At 48.6% G+C, this 16,651-nt stretch overlaps 3 protein-coding genes across 6 annotated transcripts in view; 1 reads left to right on the plus strand and 2 right to left on the minus strand.

Moving 5' to 3' along the window:
• The window catches only part of rpl23a (ribosomal protein L23a), a 243,530-nt gene that overhangs the window by 65,628 nt on the left and 161,251 nt on the right, over window positions 1–16,651 (minus strand). The gene's annotated exons all lie outside the window — the stretch shown is intronic.
• grm5a (glutamate receptor, metabotropic 5a) lies at window positions 2,715–11,601 on the minus strand. Its single transcript, XM_052047330.1, has 18 exons — window positions 11,453–11,601; window positions 10,519–10,796; window positions 10,321–10,454; window positions 9,956–10,220; window positions 9,630–9,744; window positions 9,268–9,517; window positions 7,358–7,593; window positions 7,154–7,275; window positions 6,316–6,440; window positions 6,085–6,253; window positions 5,903–6,029; window positions 5,697–5,814; window positions 5,312–5,498; window positions 4,936–5,094; window positions 4,421–4,546; window positions 4,162–4,344; window positions 3,912–4,081; window positions 2,715–3,350 (listed from the first exon to the last, which is right to left on the minus strand). Exons 2-18 carry the CDS (start codon window positions 10,744–10,746, stop codon window positions 2,771–2,773), a joined length of 3,294 nt encoding a protein of 1,097 aa, XP_051903290.1. The 5' UTR covers window positions 10,747–10,796; window positions 11,453–11,601; the 3' UTR covers window positions 2,715–2,770.
• On the plus strand, window positions 5,906–16,529 carry LOC127588573 (tyrosinase-like). Of its 4 annotated transcripts, XM_052047361.1 has the most exons (9): window positions 5,906–6,040; window positions 6,107–6,322; window positions 10,512–10,756; window positions 12,040–12,135; window positions 13,651–14,677; window positions 14,859–15,075; window positions 15,144–15,291; window positions 15,658–15,839; window positions 16,193–16,529. In XM_052047361.1, the coding sequence occupies exons 5-9, from the start codon at window positions 13,859–13,861 to the stop codon at window positions 16,447–16,449; spliced, it is 1,623 nt and encodes a 540-aa protein (XP_051903321.1). In that variant the 5' UTR covers window positions 5,906–6,040; window positions 6,107–6,322; window positions 10,512–10,756; window positions 12,040–12,135; window positions 13,651–13,858; the 3' UTR covers window positions 16,450–16,529. The 4 variants fall into 4 exon arrangements, with proteins under 4 accessions (XP_051903321.1, XP_051903318.1, XP_051903319.1 ...); XM_052047359.1 differs by lacking the exons at window positions 5,906–6,040; window positions 6,107–6,322 and adding an exon at window positions 10,084–10,226; XM_052047358.1 differs by lacking the exons at window positions 5,906–6,040; window positions 12,040–12,135 and having other exon boundaries at window positions 6,073–6,322.

Here is a 16,651-nt window from a genome sequence, read left to right on the forward strand (position 1 = left end):
AACTGGAATAATATATCTAGATAAGCTAGAATGCACATTTAGCAAAAAACAAAACAAAACCTTACTTTGAAACCGTAATCTTGTGGCCATCTGAAAGCCAGCCTTGGAACCCTAATTTCATCCTCATTTGACCCGAGACTGAAACCCTACTTTGAAACTGAACGGGGTCTTGAAACCTCGATTTGAATCATTAGCCCTTTGCTTGAAATGCAACATTAAAACCCCAAAGCTCATGCTTGAAACCTCAAATGTTGCCGAACACCCTCATCCGAGACCGTAACCCACCTTTAAACCCCGTACCCTGACGACTAAAAACTTGAACACTGGCTCGAAACCCTACTTTGAACTCCTTTGTTTGAAGGTCAAACAAACCCTAACTCCGGTTTCAAAGCACAACTTGAAGCCCAGCAGTGCTTTTAAAACAAATTTGAAACCCTAATGCTTGTTTGGATCCATGGCTGAGGCTCGAAACTCTCTTTGAAGCCCTCCCCCATGCTCGAAACCCTACCCTGAAGCACTTCCTTGCCATGAAACCTCAACGTCAAATTAAGGCTTGAAACCCAACTTTCAAACTCCAACCTCGGCCGGGCCGGAAGTCCCAATTTGAAACCTTAACTCAACCTCAAAATCTGACTTTGAGCCTCCTTGAAACCCGAACCCGGATTTTATCCCAAACTTTGAAACCTTAAGTATTTGTTTTGAATACTTTCAAGTTTCCTCACTTAAATAATTGACTTTGACAACCAACGTGTGGTCATTAATAGTCATGGACTCCACTTTGAAACAAAAGATAAACATTTGCACAGGTAATACGGCGGTCAACTTTGACTTCACTTTATTTCTACAAGGACGCCAACCGTTCCGCTTGCAACAAACTCAAATTCATAGACTCGAGGCAAATTGTTTTTGACTTGAACGAGCTCGTCGGCGTTTCGATCAGAATCAAAAGTGTCTACTGGCACAAAGATGCATGCGAACATGGCAACACCGTCGTCAAATATCGCGCCGTCATGCGTGTGCGCGCCTGCGAGTAAACATGCAGCAACACAAACGCATATACTGTAAATTCTGAAAGAAAAATTTTCATAATAAAAATGACATTCACCGAAACAAACAAAGTTTTGACTCAAGATGAATAATAGAATTCAACCCAACCCATCTTGCATGTTGGGGACAAAGAAAAAAAATATTTGAAAAGCATTTAGGTTTGCCTTCGGGCTTAAGCCTTGTTTGTGAAACGGGCCCAGTGACTTTGAGAAACAAACCGCACTACTATGGCTATCCTCTAGTTGGATATAAAAGTCTGCAGGGACCAAAAACAAAACTGGGGCAAGTTAATTGACCCCCCTGCAAAAATCTAAAACATTTCAACATTTCAGCTAAAAAATGTAATTATCTTAAAAAAAAAAATCTAAATCATCATTATCAAGATTTCAGACTCTGCTACACTGTCAGTCCTGAGGTGGTTTTTGGTCCTTTTTAAAAACCACAATCACATTCACTTGTTAATTAACTTTTTTTTTTTGTGCTCCTAAGGTCGTAGAAACATCTTACAAAGTATTATGAATCCATAAGAAAAACACACACAAAGATGCAAATAGCACTCATGTAGGATATCGATAGTATTAGCTCATTTGAATCATGGAAAAAAAGAAAAATCGCCTTTTTAAAGTCGTATAAACAACGAAACATCCGGACTCCTCGCCAGAGCTCAATTCGGCGAGCGCCAAGGCATCGACTTAAAAGAAAAAAAAAATCATAGGAAGTTGCGCAAAGTAAACGGACGAAGTCAGTCGTTCTCAAAGTTCATCAAAACTCTTTGTTTTTTTTACAGTGCATTATTACCAATGCATAAAAAAACCCAACAAATAAGATACAACTAAGTAATTCGGGTGTAAACACTTCCAGGTCACCGGAAATAATCATTTCTCAAATTCAAATATGAACATTTTTCACCCGTCGCAGTGAATTTATGTTTGATGAGGAGCGTGGGTGAGCGTCATTGCTTTTCTTCAGCAACGCGTTCGCCGTTTCTGGTGATGAAATTCCTAAAATTCCTGCGTCAGGATGTCCGATTCCCTTGACATTCTTGGACACCCGATGGAGTGAAACCGCGAGAATTCGGAGCAGGGCCTGGATACATTCCTTTTGGCACTGAAATCACATTCCCTCTTTAGCTTTTTGTTTTTTAGCGTTAGCATTAGGACATTTGCTTGACTTGCCGTTTTCCTGTTGGAATGAATCCAGGTTGTCATAGCACCGGGACGTGGCTAGTTCCTGGGAAATCTGCCATCTTGGAAGACTCTTAAGATGCAAGGCTCAAGGAAAGCACGTTCTCTCTTAAGCTAGGTGTGTCCGCTTTACTTGACGTTCTCGCAGCCTGTCGAGGTGAATCCATGTTGGATTCGGAACGTGACGTGGACAGTTCCTGGAAGAGTTGCCACCTTCTAAATTCCCAAATAGCGTATGAGCCTGTTCCAGCTTCCTATTCACGTTATATTTAGCATACCCTCGTCGCTAAATGCTTTCCTACGCCTGGTGCCGTGTATCCCTGTCGTGATTAGACGTGGGACCTGGATAATTTCTGGAGTGGGTGGTGGTGTGGGGGGGGGGATTCCAATTTCAGGATCAATGTATTCCCCGTTGACTCTTTTGTTTTAGCGTTAGCATTATTAGCTTGTCGTTACTTGACCATGAAAGTTAACATATCCACGTCAGACTTTTCCACCGTATTAAAGGCACCACAAGTTTGGTCCGTGGGAAGCGGCGTTTACAGAGAGGAAGCACTCTGGCTGTAGTGGCGCGGCAGCAGCTGCCCGTATTCCGCCTCTGAGGCCCCAGATAGCGAGCGCGAGGAGCAAGCGTCGTCGCTTTCCTCGGAGCTGAGCGAAGCGTCCCGGAACGGTGACGGCGGCGTCAGCACGGCGAGCTGTTCCGCGTCTCTGATGCGGCGCGCCAGGTGCTCGTAGAGCTTCCCGGCGGGGGCGAGGGCGGCCGCCGGCGGTGGGGCGGCGACGTCCCGCTGGTTGAAGCTGTTGACCACCACGGAGTTGATTTGCTCCATGACGGTGGCGCTCTCTACGGGACCGGCCATCATGCCGAGTTCGCCTACGCCGATGACGCTGATGTCGCCGACGGCGGGCGTCGGTTCGGTGTCGTCTCCGTCTCGGAACCTTTGAGACTGGACGCTCGCCGCATCTTCGCCGCCGCCCGTGGAGAACGGTTTGATGATGGCGGTCTGGTTGGCTTCCGCGGCGTCCTTCTTCTTGACGTGAAAGGTCATCCTCTTCCAAAGGTTGGGCCTGTAGCTGCGCTCGTTCTGCTTCCAGGCAGCCGACTTCCCGTTGGAGCTGCGAACAAAACTCGAGTCGCGATCTCCACCTTCCATGTTCCACTTCCTGGCGTTCCTCCCATAATCTCCCCCTTCCCTCCCTCTTAACACGTAACTGTACATTCCCCTCCGTTACCCATCATCTTTCCTCGAAAGAAAAATCTGAATCAAATTCCCAAAGGGTCAAAAAAAAAATGAGGCCACATTTGCCGAGGACGGCTATTTTTTCTTCTCCTCTCTCTTTCGATGCCTGTTTCCAGGGTGTGGGTAGTTCCTGGAAATGCTGACATTTATATGCTATGACAATGTTTAGGGTGTGTACATGGACAAGGGGTGCGCCGACCATCATGTTGAAGGGGGTGCGTGGCTTTAACATTTTATTTTGGAAATCTTTAGAGTGTGTGTGGGAGACGGGGGGGGGGGGGGGGGGGGGCTGCTTTGCTGTAAATAGTTTTGATCATTTTTGGGGCGCGTGCATGGCTTTGGGGGTGTGCCAAGTAGGCCAGAACAGGGTTAAAGGAGGGAAGTGGGGTGGTCGGGGGGGGTGCGGCAACATGCAATAGCCATATGAAACCCGTACCTGACGTTGTCCTGCGCGGATGATCGGCGCCTGAACAGGTTGGCCATGCTACTGGACGGCTTACTCGCCTTGGCGGCTTTCTTGGCGTTGCCCACATGCATGCGCACCACCGTGGACGTGGTAAATGCGCTGCGCACGTTCTTCTCCGGCTTGGCTAGCATAATGTACACCTGAAGGTGCGGAATGTAAAGGTCAAAAAGACTGGGCTGGTTCAGGCCGGTGCGGTGGAGGCGGCGGCGGCGGCGCTTACCTTGGGCACAAACATGCAACAGAGCGCCACGGTGGCGCTGAGGCTAACGCTAAAACACATGGTGATAATCTTGTAGTTGGAGCCAAAGTAGATGGGCACAAAGGCCAGCCAGATGATGCAGGTGGTGTACATGGTGAAGGCGATGTACTTGGCCTCGTTGAAGTTGGCCGGAACGTTACGAGTCTGCGCCGAGAAAAGAAAAGAAAAAAAAAAGCTCCGGAGAGCGTATCGACGACGCGCGGCGCGTGCGCATGCGCACCTTGAAGGCGTAGAAGGTGCAGCTGAGGATGAGCAGGCCATTGTAGCCCAAGGGCGCCACCACCCCCAGAGTGGTGAGGTTACAGATTAAGTGCACCTCACGTATGCTGGGGTAGTCGTGAATCACCTAAAGAGCACATTGACGCTCATGTTACATCATATAGTTTAAAACAGGGGGTGTGCAACCAGTCTATCGCGAGTGGTGTAGCGGGAAATGGGGCCTCGGAGGGGGGCGTGCTGGTTTAAAACATGTAACCAGTTAAAATTTGGGTGCACACCTTCTTCGAAACATACAGCCTGAAAAAAATTTTCTGACAGAGTTGGCGCACCCCGTCTCAGCCTCTCATCGGGTTAAGTCGCGCACCCCTTTGAGAATTCGGACAGAATTCCCGTTTAAAAAGGTCCAAACAACGTTTTAAGCCGTTCACCCGCCCGGGCTGATTCGGCGCACCCTTTTGGAACGAATTGACACACCCGTGCACCCCCTTCCCTGCGTACACCCTGCAGAAAACCCACCTCTGGTGGCTCGATGACGAGCAGCGCCACAATGATGGCGAGCTGCAGCAGGATGAGCAGGAAGGCGATGAGCAGCTGAGCGCAGGCGGACATGAAGCGAGGCTTCTTGGTGCAGATCTTCTTCTTGCTGCCCGCCAGGATGCGAGCGATGCGGTTGGTCTGCGTTCCAAAATAGATTCAAGAGCTTATCGAGCTGGCCGGCACAAAATACAGAAATACATCTCGATGATTCCCCCCCCCCCCCCACCCCCTTTGTCACGACTCACTCCCACCACCGCAATCTTGCGGGGTGAGTCGTTTGACTTTTTAGAACGATGCAGAACTGCAAATGGGAAGGACTCGAACGTCAACCGGCATCACGGTTGCGCTTTGTCACCTTTGTGACCAAGGCGGAGTAGCTCATGGCGGGCGACAAGCCGATGCCAAGCCTCTGCAGGTAGCAGTAGAGCAGGTGCGGCTTGGCGATCAGGCTGAACGTGCACGCGTAGCCCAGACAAATGCCCGCCAGGATGATGTAGCACAGCTCCCGGCTGGACGACTTCACCACCGGCGTGTCCCAGAACCTGCCGGCCAGTCGGATGACAGCGAGAGAGTCGCGTGACCGCCTGGCGCAGATGGCATCAAAATATGATGACATCATCATCATCATCATCATATTTTTCAAATGCTACTTTGGGGATTTCAAAATGGCGTCGTGCTAACGTTTCATTTTGAATTTGTCATGGTTAACGGGCGGTCAAAATGGAGCCCGTGGGACTTACTTGATGAAGACGGCCGTAACAAAGAGCGTCGCAAGTAGGCCCAGACAGGCAAAGACGACGGCGGCCACGGGTTCCGGATCGGCCCAGCGCACGTACTGCACCGGGATGGGCTCGCAACCTGCACGGGGAAGGAAAAAAAAAAACCCACAAGGTTCTGCCGTTATTTATTATTATTTTTTGCATTGTGTGTTATTTTAGTTTCTTACCGCGCAGGTCGTCGGTGGGCCACGAGCCCAGCGGGCAAGCGCGACACGTGTACTCGTCGAACACAAACTCGTTGTCCTTGCAAGGCGTGCAGGTCCAGCAACAGCTTACCTCGCCTTTGCGGATCACCTGTCAAAATTGTTCAATCAAATCTCCATCGCTCACCTTGTCGCTCTGGTCTCACCTTGATCTGGGCCTTCTGGCAGGGCTCGGAGCACACGGAGAGTATGAGGTCGCTGTCGTTGTTCCAGATCTCCCGGTCGTTCATGCGAAGGCCGCCCTGGTCCCAGCTACCCACGTGGACGTAGGCGTACTCGTCCTGGGCCATTTGCTTGAAGTTCATGATCTCGTACCTGGGACCAAAGCGCCGTCAGTCGACCGTCACGTGCGGGAGGAGACGCTGCCTCGTTTTCACCTGCCGGGTGAGTCTCCGTTCTGGTCAAAGTGGATGACTTCTCCCGACACGCCCGTGAAGTTGGTTTGCATCAGGTAGTCCAGAAGCCGGCGGCCGTCCACGGGCCGCATGGCCTCACACAGACCCTGGACAGAACCTAATGCTGGCTTGAAGTCTTACTTGAAAACCCTAACGCTGGCTGGAAAACCAAAATTTGAAAGCCTACTTTGAAACTCTAACCGTAATTTGAAACTCCAACCTGTCTTGAAATCTGAATGTGAAACCCTGACTTGAAAACCTGATTTGAAGCCCTACCCCTGACTTGAAACTCGACGTTGAAACCCCAACTCTGTCTTGAAACTCTCAATTTAAAACCACAATCCTGACTTGAAACCCTACACAGATCCTAATTTTAAACCCCACCATGAATCCCTAACCCAGGCTCCGAACTCTAACAATGACTTAGAACCCTACTTTGAAACTCTGACCCTAGCTTGAAACCTGAATTTGAAATCCTAGCCCATAACTTCAAAGCCTCATTGAAATCCTATCCCCCGAATCCAGCTTTGAAACCCTTACACTGTCTTGAAACCTTAATACAAAACTTCAAACCTGTCTTTAAAAACCCGAATGAAAACCCTAACCCTGACTTGAAACCCTATCTAGTCATAGATTCCCTGGCTCGAAACCCTAATTTGTAACTCCGGTACAACTGCCAAAGTGTCAAAAGAGGGGCGGAGTCTGTTTTATGATGGCCAAAATCCATTGTGAGACAAATAAAGGTTTCCTTATCAAACGTTAGCCTAATTTCCAATGATGTTCAATCATCGGAAAAGTTTGTCCAACGTCTCGGGTGTACCTTGTACCCCGGGCAGAGGTCCTGCTGCATGGCATGTAGACCGTACGCCATGGAGTAGATGGCGTTGATGACAAAGCCCATCTTGGTGTCCTGGGCGTACTGGTGACGCAAAGACTCTCTCCCTGCGCACAAGGGACGTTGTTTTTTTTTTTTTTACACGCCGCTCTACTGCCACCTACTGGCACCATCAGGAAGAGGTCTCACAGCTGCACGTGCGGTTGTAGGCGGTGCTCTCCTGGGGGACCCCCCTCAGCTTGCACTGGAAGCGGTGCTGCCAAAATTCGGGGAACCAGGGGTTCCTCAGGTTGGTGTCGGGCTTGAGCTTCAGGTAATAGTCGTCGAACCACGTCACGTAGGGCGACTTGAGCTTGATGGTGATGCCGCCCGCCGCCTCGCGCTCCAAGCCGTCGGTCACGTCGTAGCGGTCCGCCCAGCCGTCGCTAAGCGGGAAGAACATCATGCTAAACGCTTTCTTCAATTCATTGGACTCGTTTTCGTTTTCGAGTCGCATTTGAATGTGGCAACTGCCATCAAAGTTTAAAAAAAAAAAATCGGGTGCGAGTTTCAAATTACAAAAGCACGACAAGGTTAGGGTTTCAAATTCAGGTTTGAATCCAGGATGACGAATATTTCCACGAACCGTGCTCGTCGGGGGGGGGGGGGGGAGTGCTTTCTTATTTTAGGTTACGTTTGAACACTGGATGAGGTTTATTCCTCTGCAGTGAAAGTGGCTACTCTGCTTCAAAGTTCACCCGTGTTGACTCGAAGTGCGTCTGTTGATGTGTGCGTAGGTGGTGTAGCGAAGGAGGGCGATGTGGTTGCTGCCCCCCCACCCCTTCCCCAGCCCCCACGAGCGCTCGGGTGCGTGGGTTTTATTTAGTTCAGGAGTGATTCAAACTCTCAGAATCGGAGCCCCGCGCGCTTTTCACCACGAGCGTGTAGCCTCTCTGAGGATGTGTTACAAAATGGACGCCCACACCAGGCTTGTATAACTCCGGGACGCCGTCGTAAACTTTGGCTGCTTTTTTATTTCTTGAAACGGGCGCGCGCGCGTGCGGCTGGAGCGCCGAGAATAGAGACGTGAGCTTATTTGGCTGCGGTCCCACTATCGTCTTAATGTGTTAGCTCATGCATGGGCTTTTCAGTCGGCTCTCAGCCGATGCCGAATTAGACATGAAACCTTAATTTCAAACCTCAACCCCCATTCTGAAAGCCTCAACCAAGGTTTGAAACCTAAAACTGAAACTGTCGCCCTCATTTAAAACGATATCCCTGGCGTGAGAACCTTGACACCAAACATGAATTCAAAATCATTACCGCAACTTATCGAAAACCACAAGCCAGGCTCGAAACCCTAATTTGCAACCATAACCTTGACTTGAAAACCTCATTTGAACCCCTCAACCAAAATGTGAAACCCGATTTTGAATCCGTAACTTGAAACCCTAATTTGGAATCCTATCCCCTGGCTTGAAACCCTTTGCAAAACACCATCATTAAATTTACACGCTTTTTAAAGCACATTAAACAGTTTTTACCTTCCAATTTGATCTAACTAAACTCTTTCCATCGTAGTAAAAAAAAAAAAAAAAATCGATGCATGTTCCACCAACATTTTTGCATGAATCTATTTGACATTTTGTCTCATCAGCACGCGAGCAACAACATGGACGCCACTACGCATTTGACAAAACGTGTACGACGTGTTTTGCGAAATGTAGTTCAAGGTTATTTGACATGTCCCCCCCCCCCCCCCCCCCCACTTCAGCCCACATGTGCGTCTCCTAATGAGCAGAAGCATTTATAGAACGCCCGGCAACCTTAAAATAAAACACCTTCTTGGGAGACGCGGCCAATCCTGCGGTTGCATCAACCCCCTCACTTACCGCTTATTCCTCCGCCCCCTCAACCCCCCACCTCCCCAATCATCGGCCCTCCCTTCCACTCCTCCGCACGCTTTCCTTCCATCCAACTCTTGAACACATTTAGAAAAAAGCCCAACAGAGCAAGCGTAAAGAACAGAGAGAGCGGGTACCTTCTGGTTTCCATGGCGATGACGGAGGATGGATGATGGGGATGTATAGGATGAGAGTGAGTTCTCTCGGCGCTCTCACCTCCCCACCAGTAGGAAGTCACCCACCAGGCGCTGGCGGCGCATGGCGGCGAGGATGCCTCGCACGGTCATGCCCTCGCAGAAGCAGGCCACCACACGGGCTTTGGGCAGGTGTGCCCGCAGTTTGTGTAGCAGCCGGTCAAAGGCGCGCTCGCCGGCGTTGCTGTAGATCTTGTCCGAGTGTGCGATGCAGATGCCCTCTTTGGCCGCCATGTCCTTGAACGCCTCCATGCCGCTCTCGCCGTAGTTACCTGGGGTCGGGGTTGTGGAAAAGCGATTGCATTCCGCCTTTTGAATTTCTACTGTAATTGATAACAACGCGTTGAGAGATATCGGTCACTCTAATCTTTTTTGAAGCCTTACCCTCGGTGTGGATGGCGGACACGTAGCTCCAGTTGTATCTCTTGACAATGTCCACCATGGCTCTGGCCTGTTGCATGTCTGAAGGCACCACCCTCATGAAGTACTTGAACAAGCTCTGTGAAGACGGAGGCGCTTTTGTCTTTAAAAAGTGTGCTCACAATTCACCTTTTGCTGAGCCAATCACAGCACAAAAAAAAATAAAATAAAATGAACAGAACTGGACATAGCTTCCGAGGATTCGAGATATTTTTGCTAATTTGAAGAGTTGTGAAAAATGCTCGTTAACCAATCCGCTAGGACCTACTGTGAGGCCAAGTTTCCCGAACCTTGTCACTGAGAGTCATGCTGGTGGCCGAGTAGGCGATTTGAGGGATGTTGAAGAGCTGGAGCAAGTTCTGGACCTGGATGGCCACCGAACTGGATCCCGGCCCGATGAGGCCGACGATGGGCTTCTTACTCTGCGGCACCGGTGCGATGCCACCAGGTGCCATGCACCTGGCCTGGCTCTCCTCCTCCTCGCTAGACACCAACGTGTCCCGGATGAACTCGATGCTCTGCTCCAGGGCCACGGCGGAGTGCCAGCATGAGTCCCTGCGGGTAGATACAAAGTTGTGCCTCTGGGGTCTATCCTAGCACCCCTCATGTTCATGCTTTAGCTAAAAAAAACGGCTTGTAAATGTTAAAGATTTACCTGATCTCACAGCCCAGACTAATATTGGGGAGAATGTTGGGGTCGGCGTTGATCCGATCCAGCGTGTGCATCATGGCCTCCACTCTCTGGATCCCATATTGCTCACGCACCGCCCCGCACTTCCTCTCGTGCACCTGAGAGAGGTCAACCACACAAACGTCACATTTACACTTAACGCTGACAATCAACAGTATCCACCTTGTCTGCGGGCGGCTGGTGATGGACGGAGAACAGCGCTCCGATGATGATGTCGCCTGGGATGCGAGCCAGCACCCGTCTCTCGTTGTTCTGGGCGCCGACCCCGACCCGATCCCGCGAACCCAGTCGGCTCATCTCGGCTCCCAGCAGAACGCTCGCAGCCAGCAGCCGTGCGTACACCCCCATTCTCCACACCACCCTGCCGTTCCTCGTCATACCTGCCGCCATCTTCTCAGAGGTGAGGTCCGCATGCGTGCTGCTCACTGGTTTTGAGTTGACTTGAGTAGAATGATAGCACGAGTTTTACTTTTGTACGACGGGTAAATGTAAACATTGCACAAATGCAACAATGTCATGCTGGCCATAAACGGTGAAGCTGGAGCATGGCCAATGGGGGCTTGTGGGTGGCAAATGCACACAATGCTCGCTTTTCATTCGCTCCACCACAGGCAGTTTAGGTTTTAATATCTTGCTTCTGTTTTTATTATTACCTCAAATCAAAGTAGCTAGTGATTTCCATGTAACGCTAATGTGTATTGTAGAAATACAAATTGATTGTGACATGTACTTTATCAGGATATATTTTATACTCCTGATGTGACTTCACTCTCCTACAAATATTAAAACTTCCTTTTTTGTCATATTACAACTTAACCCCTGTTAAAATAAGATTTTTCTTGTACAATTGACCTTTTTCTGTACGACTTCATTGTAAAATTACGACTTTTTTTTTCTTTATCGTAAAAGGTTTAGACAAGCTTTGTGTAAATTACTTGAATATTCACCGTTTTGGGGGCTTTATTTTAATGGTACAGGTGCTGTAATCTAAATATAACAATAATATTAACAACAGGTATTCAACACAACTCTCCAGGTCTGCAAGAGCTGCTCTGAAACCACAAATTAGCCACACTCAAACTTTATTTCAGCCTACCTGCGGTCCTGTAGTATCCATGTAAGTGAGTAGGCTACGCGGATCCGAGCGTCTCCATCACTGGGAAATTTGGAATATTCTTAACGTCGATACATTTGATCTCTTCTGGTTGGAGCGCGTCTAGTAAGAACATCACGAGCACAAGAAGCAGCAGCGAATACCCGCAGCCTCCCTCGGCTCGTAGTATAATTAATCGCTCCCGTCCCCCTCCCACTCACAGACGGCTTCATCAGAGCAGCCATCCCCGGGGATGATAGGGTGAGGTGCTTTCACAGTAAACCTTTAACAAATACTCGTCATCATTTATTACTAAAAAAAATACTAATGATCGTTTAATCCTCGTCCACCGTTAGTTAAATCAATATGCCATTCAAGATAAAAGTTGGCGTTTATGACATAGTCCTTTCTTTGCCACTGGGTGGCGCCGTTTGAACTTGTTTGTGGCTGAGATACTCTGACGCTCAATTTAACAGACGAGTGGCGATTTGCGGTTGTTTTTAAGTTTCAGAGTCAGCCCACACGTTATAAATCTCCTCCGTGTCAGGGGAATATTTTTTTTTTATGGGCAACAATTTATTGCTTTTCAGGTCAGCCATGTTGCCTCGCTTTTCGCGCATTAATGCGCATGCGTTCCTGGACCTGCCCTGAATCACGTCGTTTTCCACTTGTTCGTCGCTCAAGTGGTGAGTGTGGCCAAATGAGTTCAACATTCATTTCAAAAAGGTGCGTTTGGGGCTTTCCACAAACAAATTTTATGTCAAACAAATTAAGGGGCACCGTGTTAAAAGAAGACTCCTAATTTGTTTCCAATTTCGCCACACCAAATCACAAGAAGAGTAGTATTTTTCATCGTAGGAACATGCTAACACAAGTGCAGATAATGATTTTAGTTCCTTGTTCAATTGAAGCCAATGGGGCTAAAGCAGAACAAATTTACCCATGCTAACTTAAAGCTCTGTTTAACGCAGGCTATTTTGTGATGCCGATGCCGGCTGTGTCCTGTTTTAAAAAATGTTATTTTCAATTAGCGTAGTTTCTTGGGACACCAAATGGACATTCAATTTGCTCTCAGGTACGTAATTGCCTCGATTAATAACCCCCGAGTGAAGGGCTCCAGTGTTCTTTATTCGAATAATGCACTCTTTTGTGTCGCATCACTGTGTTTTCCCACCTTCAAGTGGATGCCATTTTATGGTGTGTCACCGCATCTTTTGTCTTTGGCGTGAGCCCGAGGGGGGGGCATGTGACTGTAACTGGCGCCAGTTGACCTTGACATTGACCTTGATGTCAATTCTTGAATTTGTCAAAGTTAGTGTTGTGGTCTATTTGTGCGGATTTGTCTCATGCCCATACCACAAAAGGCCTACAGTTCCACGATGCCTGTGGGTTTTTGGAATGGATATATTTTTGCGGCCTCGATTGTAAATGCTTCCGTGAGGCGATCATGAGTTAACGGTTGTTTGCTCATTTGACATTTAGTCACATAGCACTTAAAACAAAAAAACAACTGATACCGAACTTTGAAAAAATTGATCCATTGTAAAATATGATTATCAAGTGGAATCTTAACGTTTCTGTCTGAGTGGTTGGGAGTTCTGTGATGGCCTCAGGGAAATTCTTACCCTGAAACGAATGCGATACATTGACATCAACATAAAATTAGATTCTCGTTAAAAAAAAAAAAAAGTTTTGACTTTTCTAAGACATGCGCTGCGTTTTTCTGATAAAACATTTCTTTTTTGCATGAAATTGAAACTTTATTCTCTGAAACATAATCACGGCAAAGGAGGTGGGATTTCTGCACAGGATTTCTACAACAATTATTCATTCATTCATCTTCCTAACCGCTTGATCCTCACTAGGGTCGCGGGGGTTGCTGGAGCCTATCCCAGCTGTCTCCGGGCAGTAGGCGGGGGACACCCTGAATCGGTTGCCAGCCAATCGCAGGGCACACAGAGACGAACAACCATTCGCACTCACACTCACACCTCTACAACAATTAGTTTTTGTGAAAATAATTGCAGTCTTTCAAAACTACGATTCTCAAATTTTCAGTCTCGGTGTTTGAAGAGCTCCATAAAGTGTTTGCTTTAATTGTGACTTCATGTATTCAACAATTTTCAAGCCTTCAATTTCTTTTCAAGTTGACCCAAGTTTCCTTTTTCACTGCATTCATTTTTTTTCTCTCCCCTCCCCAGAAATGTGCAACTTCATCACCAATAATTTCTGTCTGAGTGGTCGTGAGCTCTCTAATAGCATCAGTGAAAGCCTCATCCTGAGGTTAAGCAGCATGTGACCGGACTCAGCGGGGAAGGAGGAGTCTCCGAAGGAAAAGATTTTTAAGGCCTTGAAAAGCATGACAGACCGTATTCCAGGCCTTTTCTTTTTTCTTTCATACCGGCTGCGATGTGGTGTGTGGCCCTGGTTTTTATGATCTTTTGGGAGCCGGGGCTGCAGCAGTTCCCGCGCCCCTGTGCCACCCGCCAGGCTCTGCTGACCAAGGAGTGCTGCCCCCCTTGGGATGGGGACGGCTCTGCGTGCGGGGCCAGCTCCGGTCGAGGTTTCTGCCGAGATGTGGTGGTACCGGACGCACCGGATGGGACGCAGTATCCTTTCAGGGGGGTGGACGACCGCGAGAGATGGCCCCTGGTGTTCTACAACCGAACCTGCCAGTGCATGGGCAACTTCATGGGGTTCAGCTGTGCCGACTGCAAGTTTGGCTACTACGGGGTGAACTGCCTTGAAAGGAGGGAGTCGCTCCGGAGGAACGTGTTCCACTTGACCCGAACCGAGAGAACGCAGCTGGTGTCCTACCTCAACCTGGCCAAGCAGACGCCGAGCAGCGACTACGTGGTCGCCACGGGAACCTACCGGGATATGGAGAATGGCTCCAACCCCACCTTTGCCAATGTCTCCGTGTACGACATCTTCGTGTGGATGCACTACTACGTGTCCCGGGACACGCTGCTCGGCGGGGCGGGAAACGTGTGGGTGGACGTAGACTTTGCCCACTGGGCACCCGGGTTTCTTCCGTGGCACCGCGTCTACCTGCTGCAATGGGAGCGGGAGATCAGGAAGATCGCCGGGGACGACGGCTTCTCTATCCCCTTCTGGGACTGGAGGGATGCGCAGGGATGCGACGTGTGCACTGATCAGCTTATGGGGGGGCGGAACCCCCGGGACCCCACTCTGCTTAGTCCCGGCTCCGTCTTCTCCTCCTGGAGGGTATATAACGACCCTTTTTATTTCCTTACCCCCACCAATTAGCTTGCTTTTCTTTTGGTTTGTCCTATTTCTTTTTTTTTTTTTTTAAATAACTCTGCTCGGTTTGTTGAAGACGAGTCTTTGTTTTTGAAAATGTAAAATACCGCACAGGTTTATTGACGCCGTCCGTTTCTGTCTGCAGTCGTTGTGTTCCCAAGCGCAGGACTACAACGCTCGCGGCGTTCTGTGCGACGCCCGAGCCGAGGGCCCTCTTCGCCGTAACCCGGGCAACCACGACCGAAACCGGGTGCCGCGTCTGCCCACCTCCGCCGAGGTTGCCTTCACCCTCAGCTTGACCAACTACGACACGGGCGCTATGGATCGCACCGCCGCAATGAGCTTCCGGAACACCATGGAAGGTTGATGAAATGCAAAACAAACAAACAAAAAAAAAAACGTGTGTGTGATTGTTTTTTTCCCTTTCCAGGATTTGGGGACCCCCAGACGGGCTTGGGCAGCAGCACTCGTATGGGCATGCATGCTGCTCTGCATATCTTCATGAACGGATCCATGTCCTCTGTGCAGGGCTCGGCTAACGACCCCATTTTTCTCCTGCACCACTCCTTTGTGGACAGGTGACACACACCTTTCATGACCAACTTATTGATGCTAGCAAATTTAATACAACCTAACGTCACTAGTTAGTAATGTGTCTGGTTCTGGAACCTGAACTCGCTGAAAAATTCACAGCTCTCAGCATTTTTTTTTTGTGGCCTCTTTCACGCTTGAAGATGCCACAAGATGTCAGCAAATGCGGGTATCGAGTTGGCTGCTGTGAGCGCGGGTGTGCAGCTCGCTGTTCATAGCTTTTGCTCCAACTTTTTTGTGAGAAGACAAAATAACAAAATATGGGCAAAGTGATGAAGCACTTTGAAGACTTGCGTCCTCCATACGCAAATGCACATTTCCACTAAATATTTGTGCTATATTCCCGTGTCTAGTCTCTATGAAGAGTGGCTCAGGAGGCACAGGCCCGACCCGTCGCAATACCCAACTTCGAACGCCCCCATTGGACACAACGGCGAGTACCACATGGTTCCCTTCCTGCCTCTGCACACCAACCGGGAGTATTTTATAACCAGCAAAGAGTTGGGCTACGAGTACTCACGCCTGCTGGCTACCAGTAAGTGTTTTAAGTTCAAATTTCCTTTTGTCATTGCATCAGAACACAATGAAATTGCACATCTACGTATAGTGTGTGTATGTTTACGAAAACGTTGTACAATGGGTTATTTTTAAGACTCAAATCTTATGGTGGTAACTAAACGCCTATTGAGAGCGAAACATTTCTTTGATGCAGAGGCCCAAAAATTAATCGGCAATTAATCGATTAGCAAATTAAGCGCTCATTTTTGTTTATGGATTAATCATTTAGATTTTTTTTTCCAAATTAAATTTTCTCAGAATTTCAGATTCTCCGCTGCAAATATGAGCCCAATATCCATAAGGCACAACATTTCCTTATTTCTTCTACAGACCAGCTTCTGTTTGACTCCTTGCGTCCCTACATGGAGGATTTGCATGCCATGTGGCCATGGTTTCTGCTCGCCAGCCTCTGCGGCGCAGTTGCGGCGCTGGCATTGCCCGCCGCCGCAGTTTACATCAAACGCCGTGTCCCGGCGTGGCCACGGCTCCGGAAAAGATTCTTCCTGTACCCAACATTTCAGGAAACTCAGCCTCTTCTCAGGAGAGATGAAGAAAACAAACCCTGCGGCTACACAGCAGCTATGTGATGACGTACCATTAGGTAGTCATGCGCTTGTTTGTCAACATGTACATGTTACAATAAAGACCTTTCTTCTTGCAAAAGTAAGACCGTTCTACAACCGAGTGTGTATAATATAGAGCACTTGAGAATCCGAGGTGAGTATTACAGTACTTTATCATTGTTAAAAACGTTTTTTTTTTTTGGTCTGAACCACCACAAGGACAGAC

This window comes from Hippocampus zosterae, chromosome 16, assembly GCF_025434085.1.
Source record: "Hippocampus zosterae strain Florida chromosome 16, ASM2543408v3, whole genome shotgun sequence".
Lineage (NCBI taxonomy): Eukaryota > Metazoa > Chordata > Actinopteri > Syngnathiformes > Syngnathidae > Hippocampus > Hippocampus zosterae.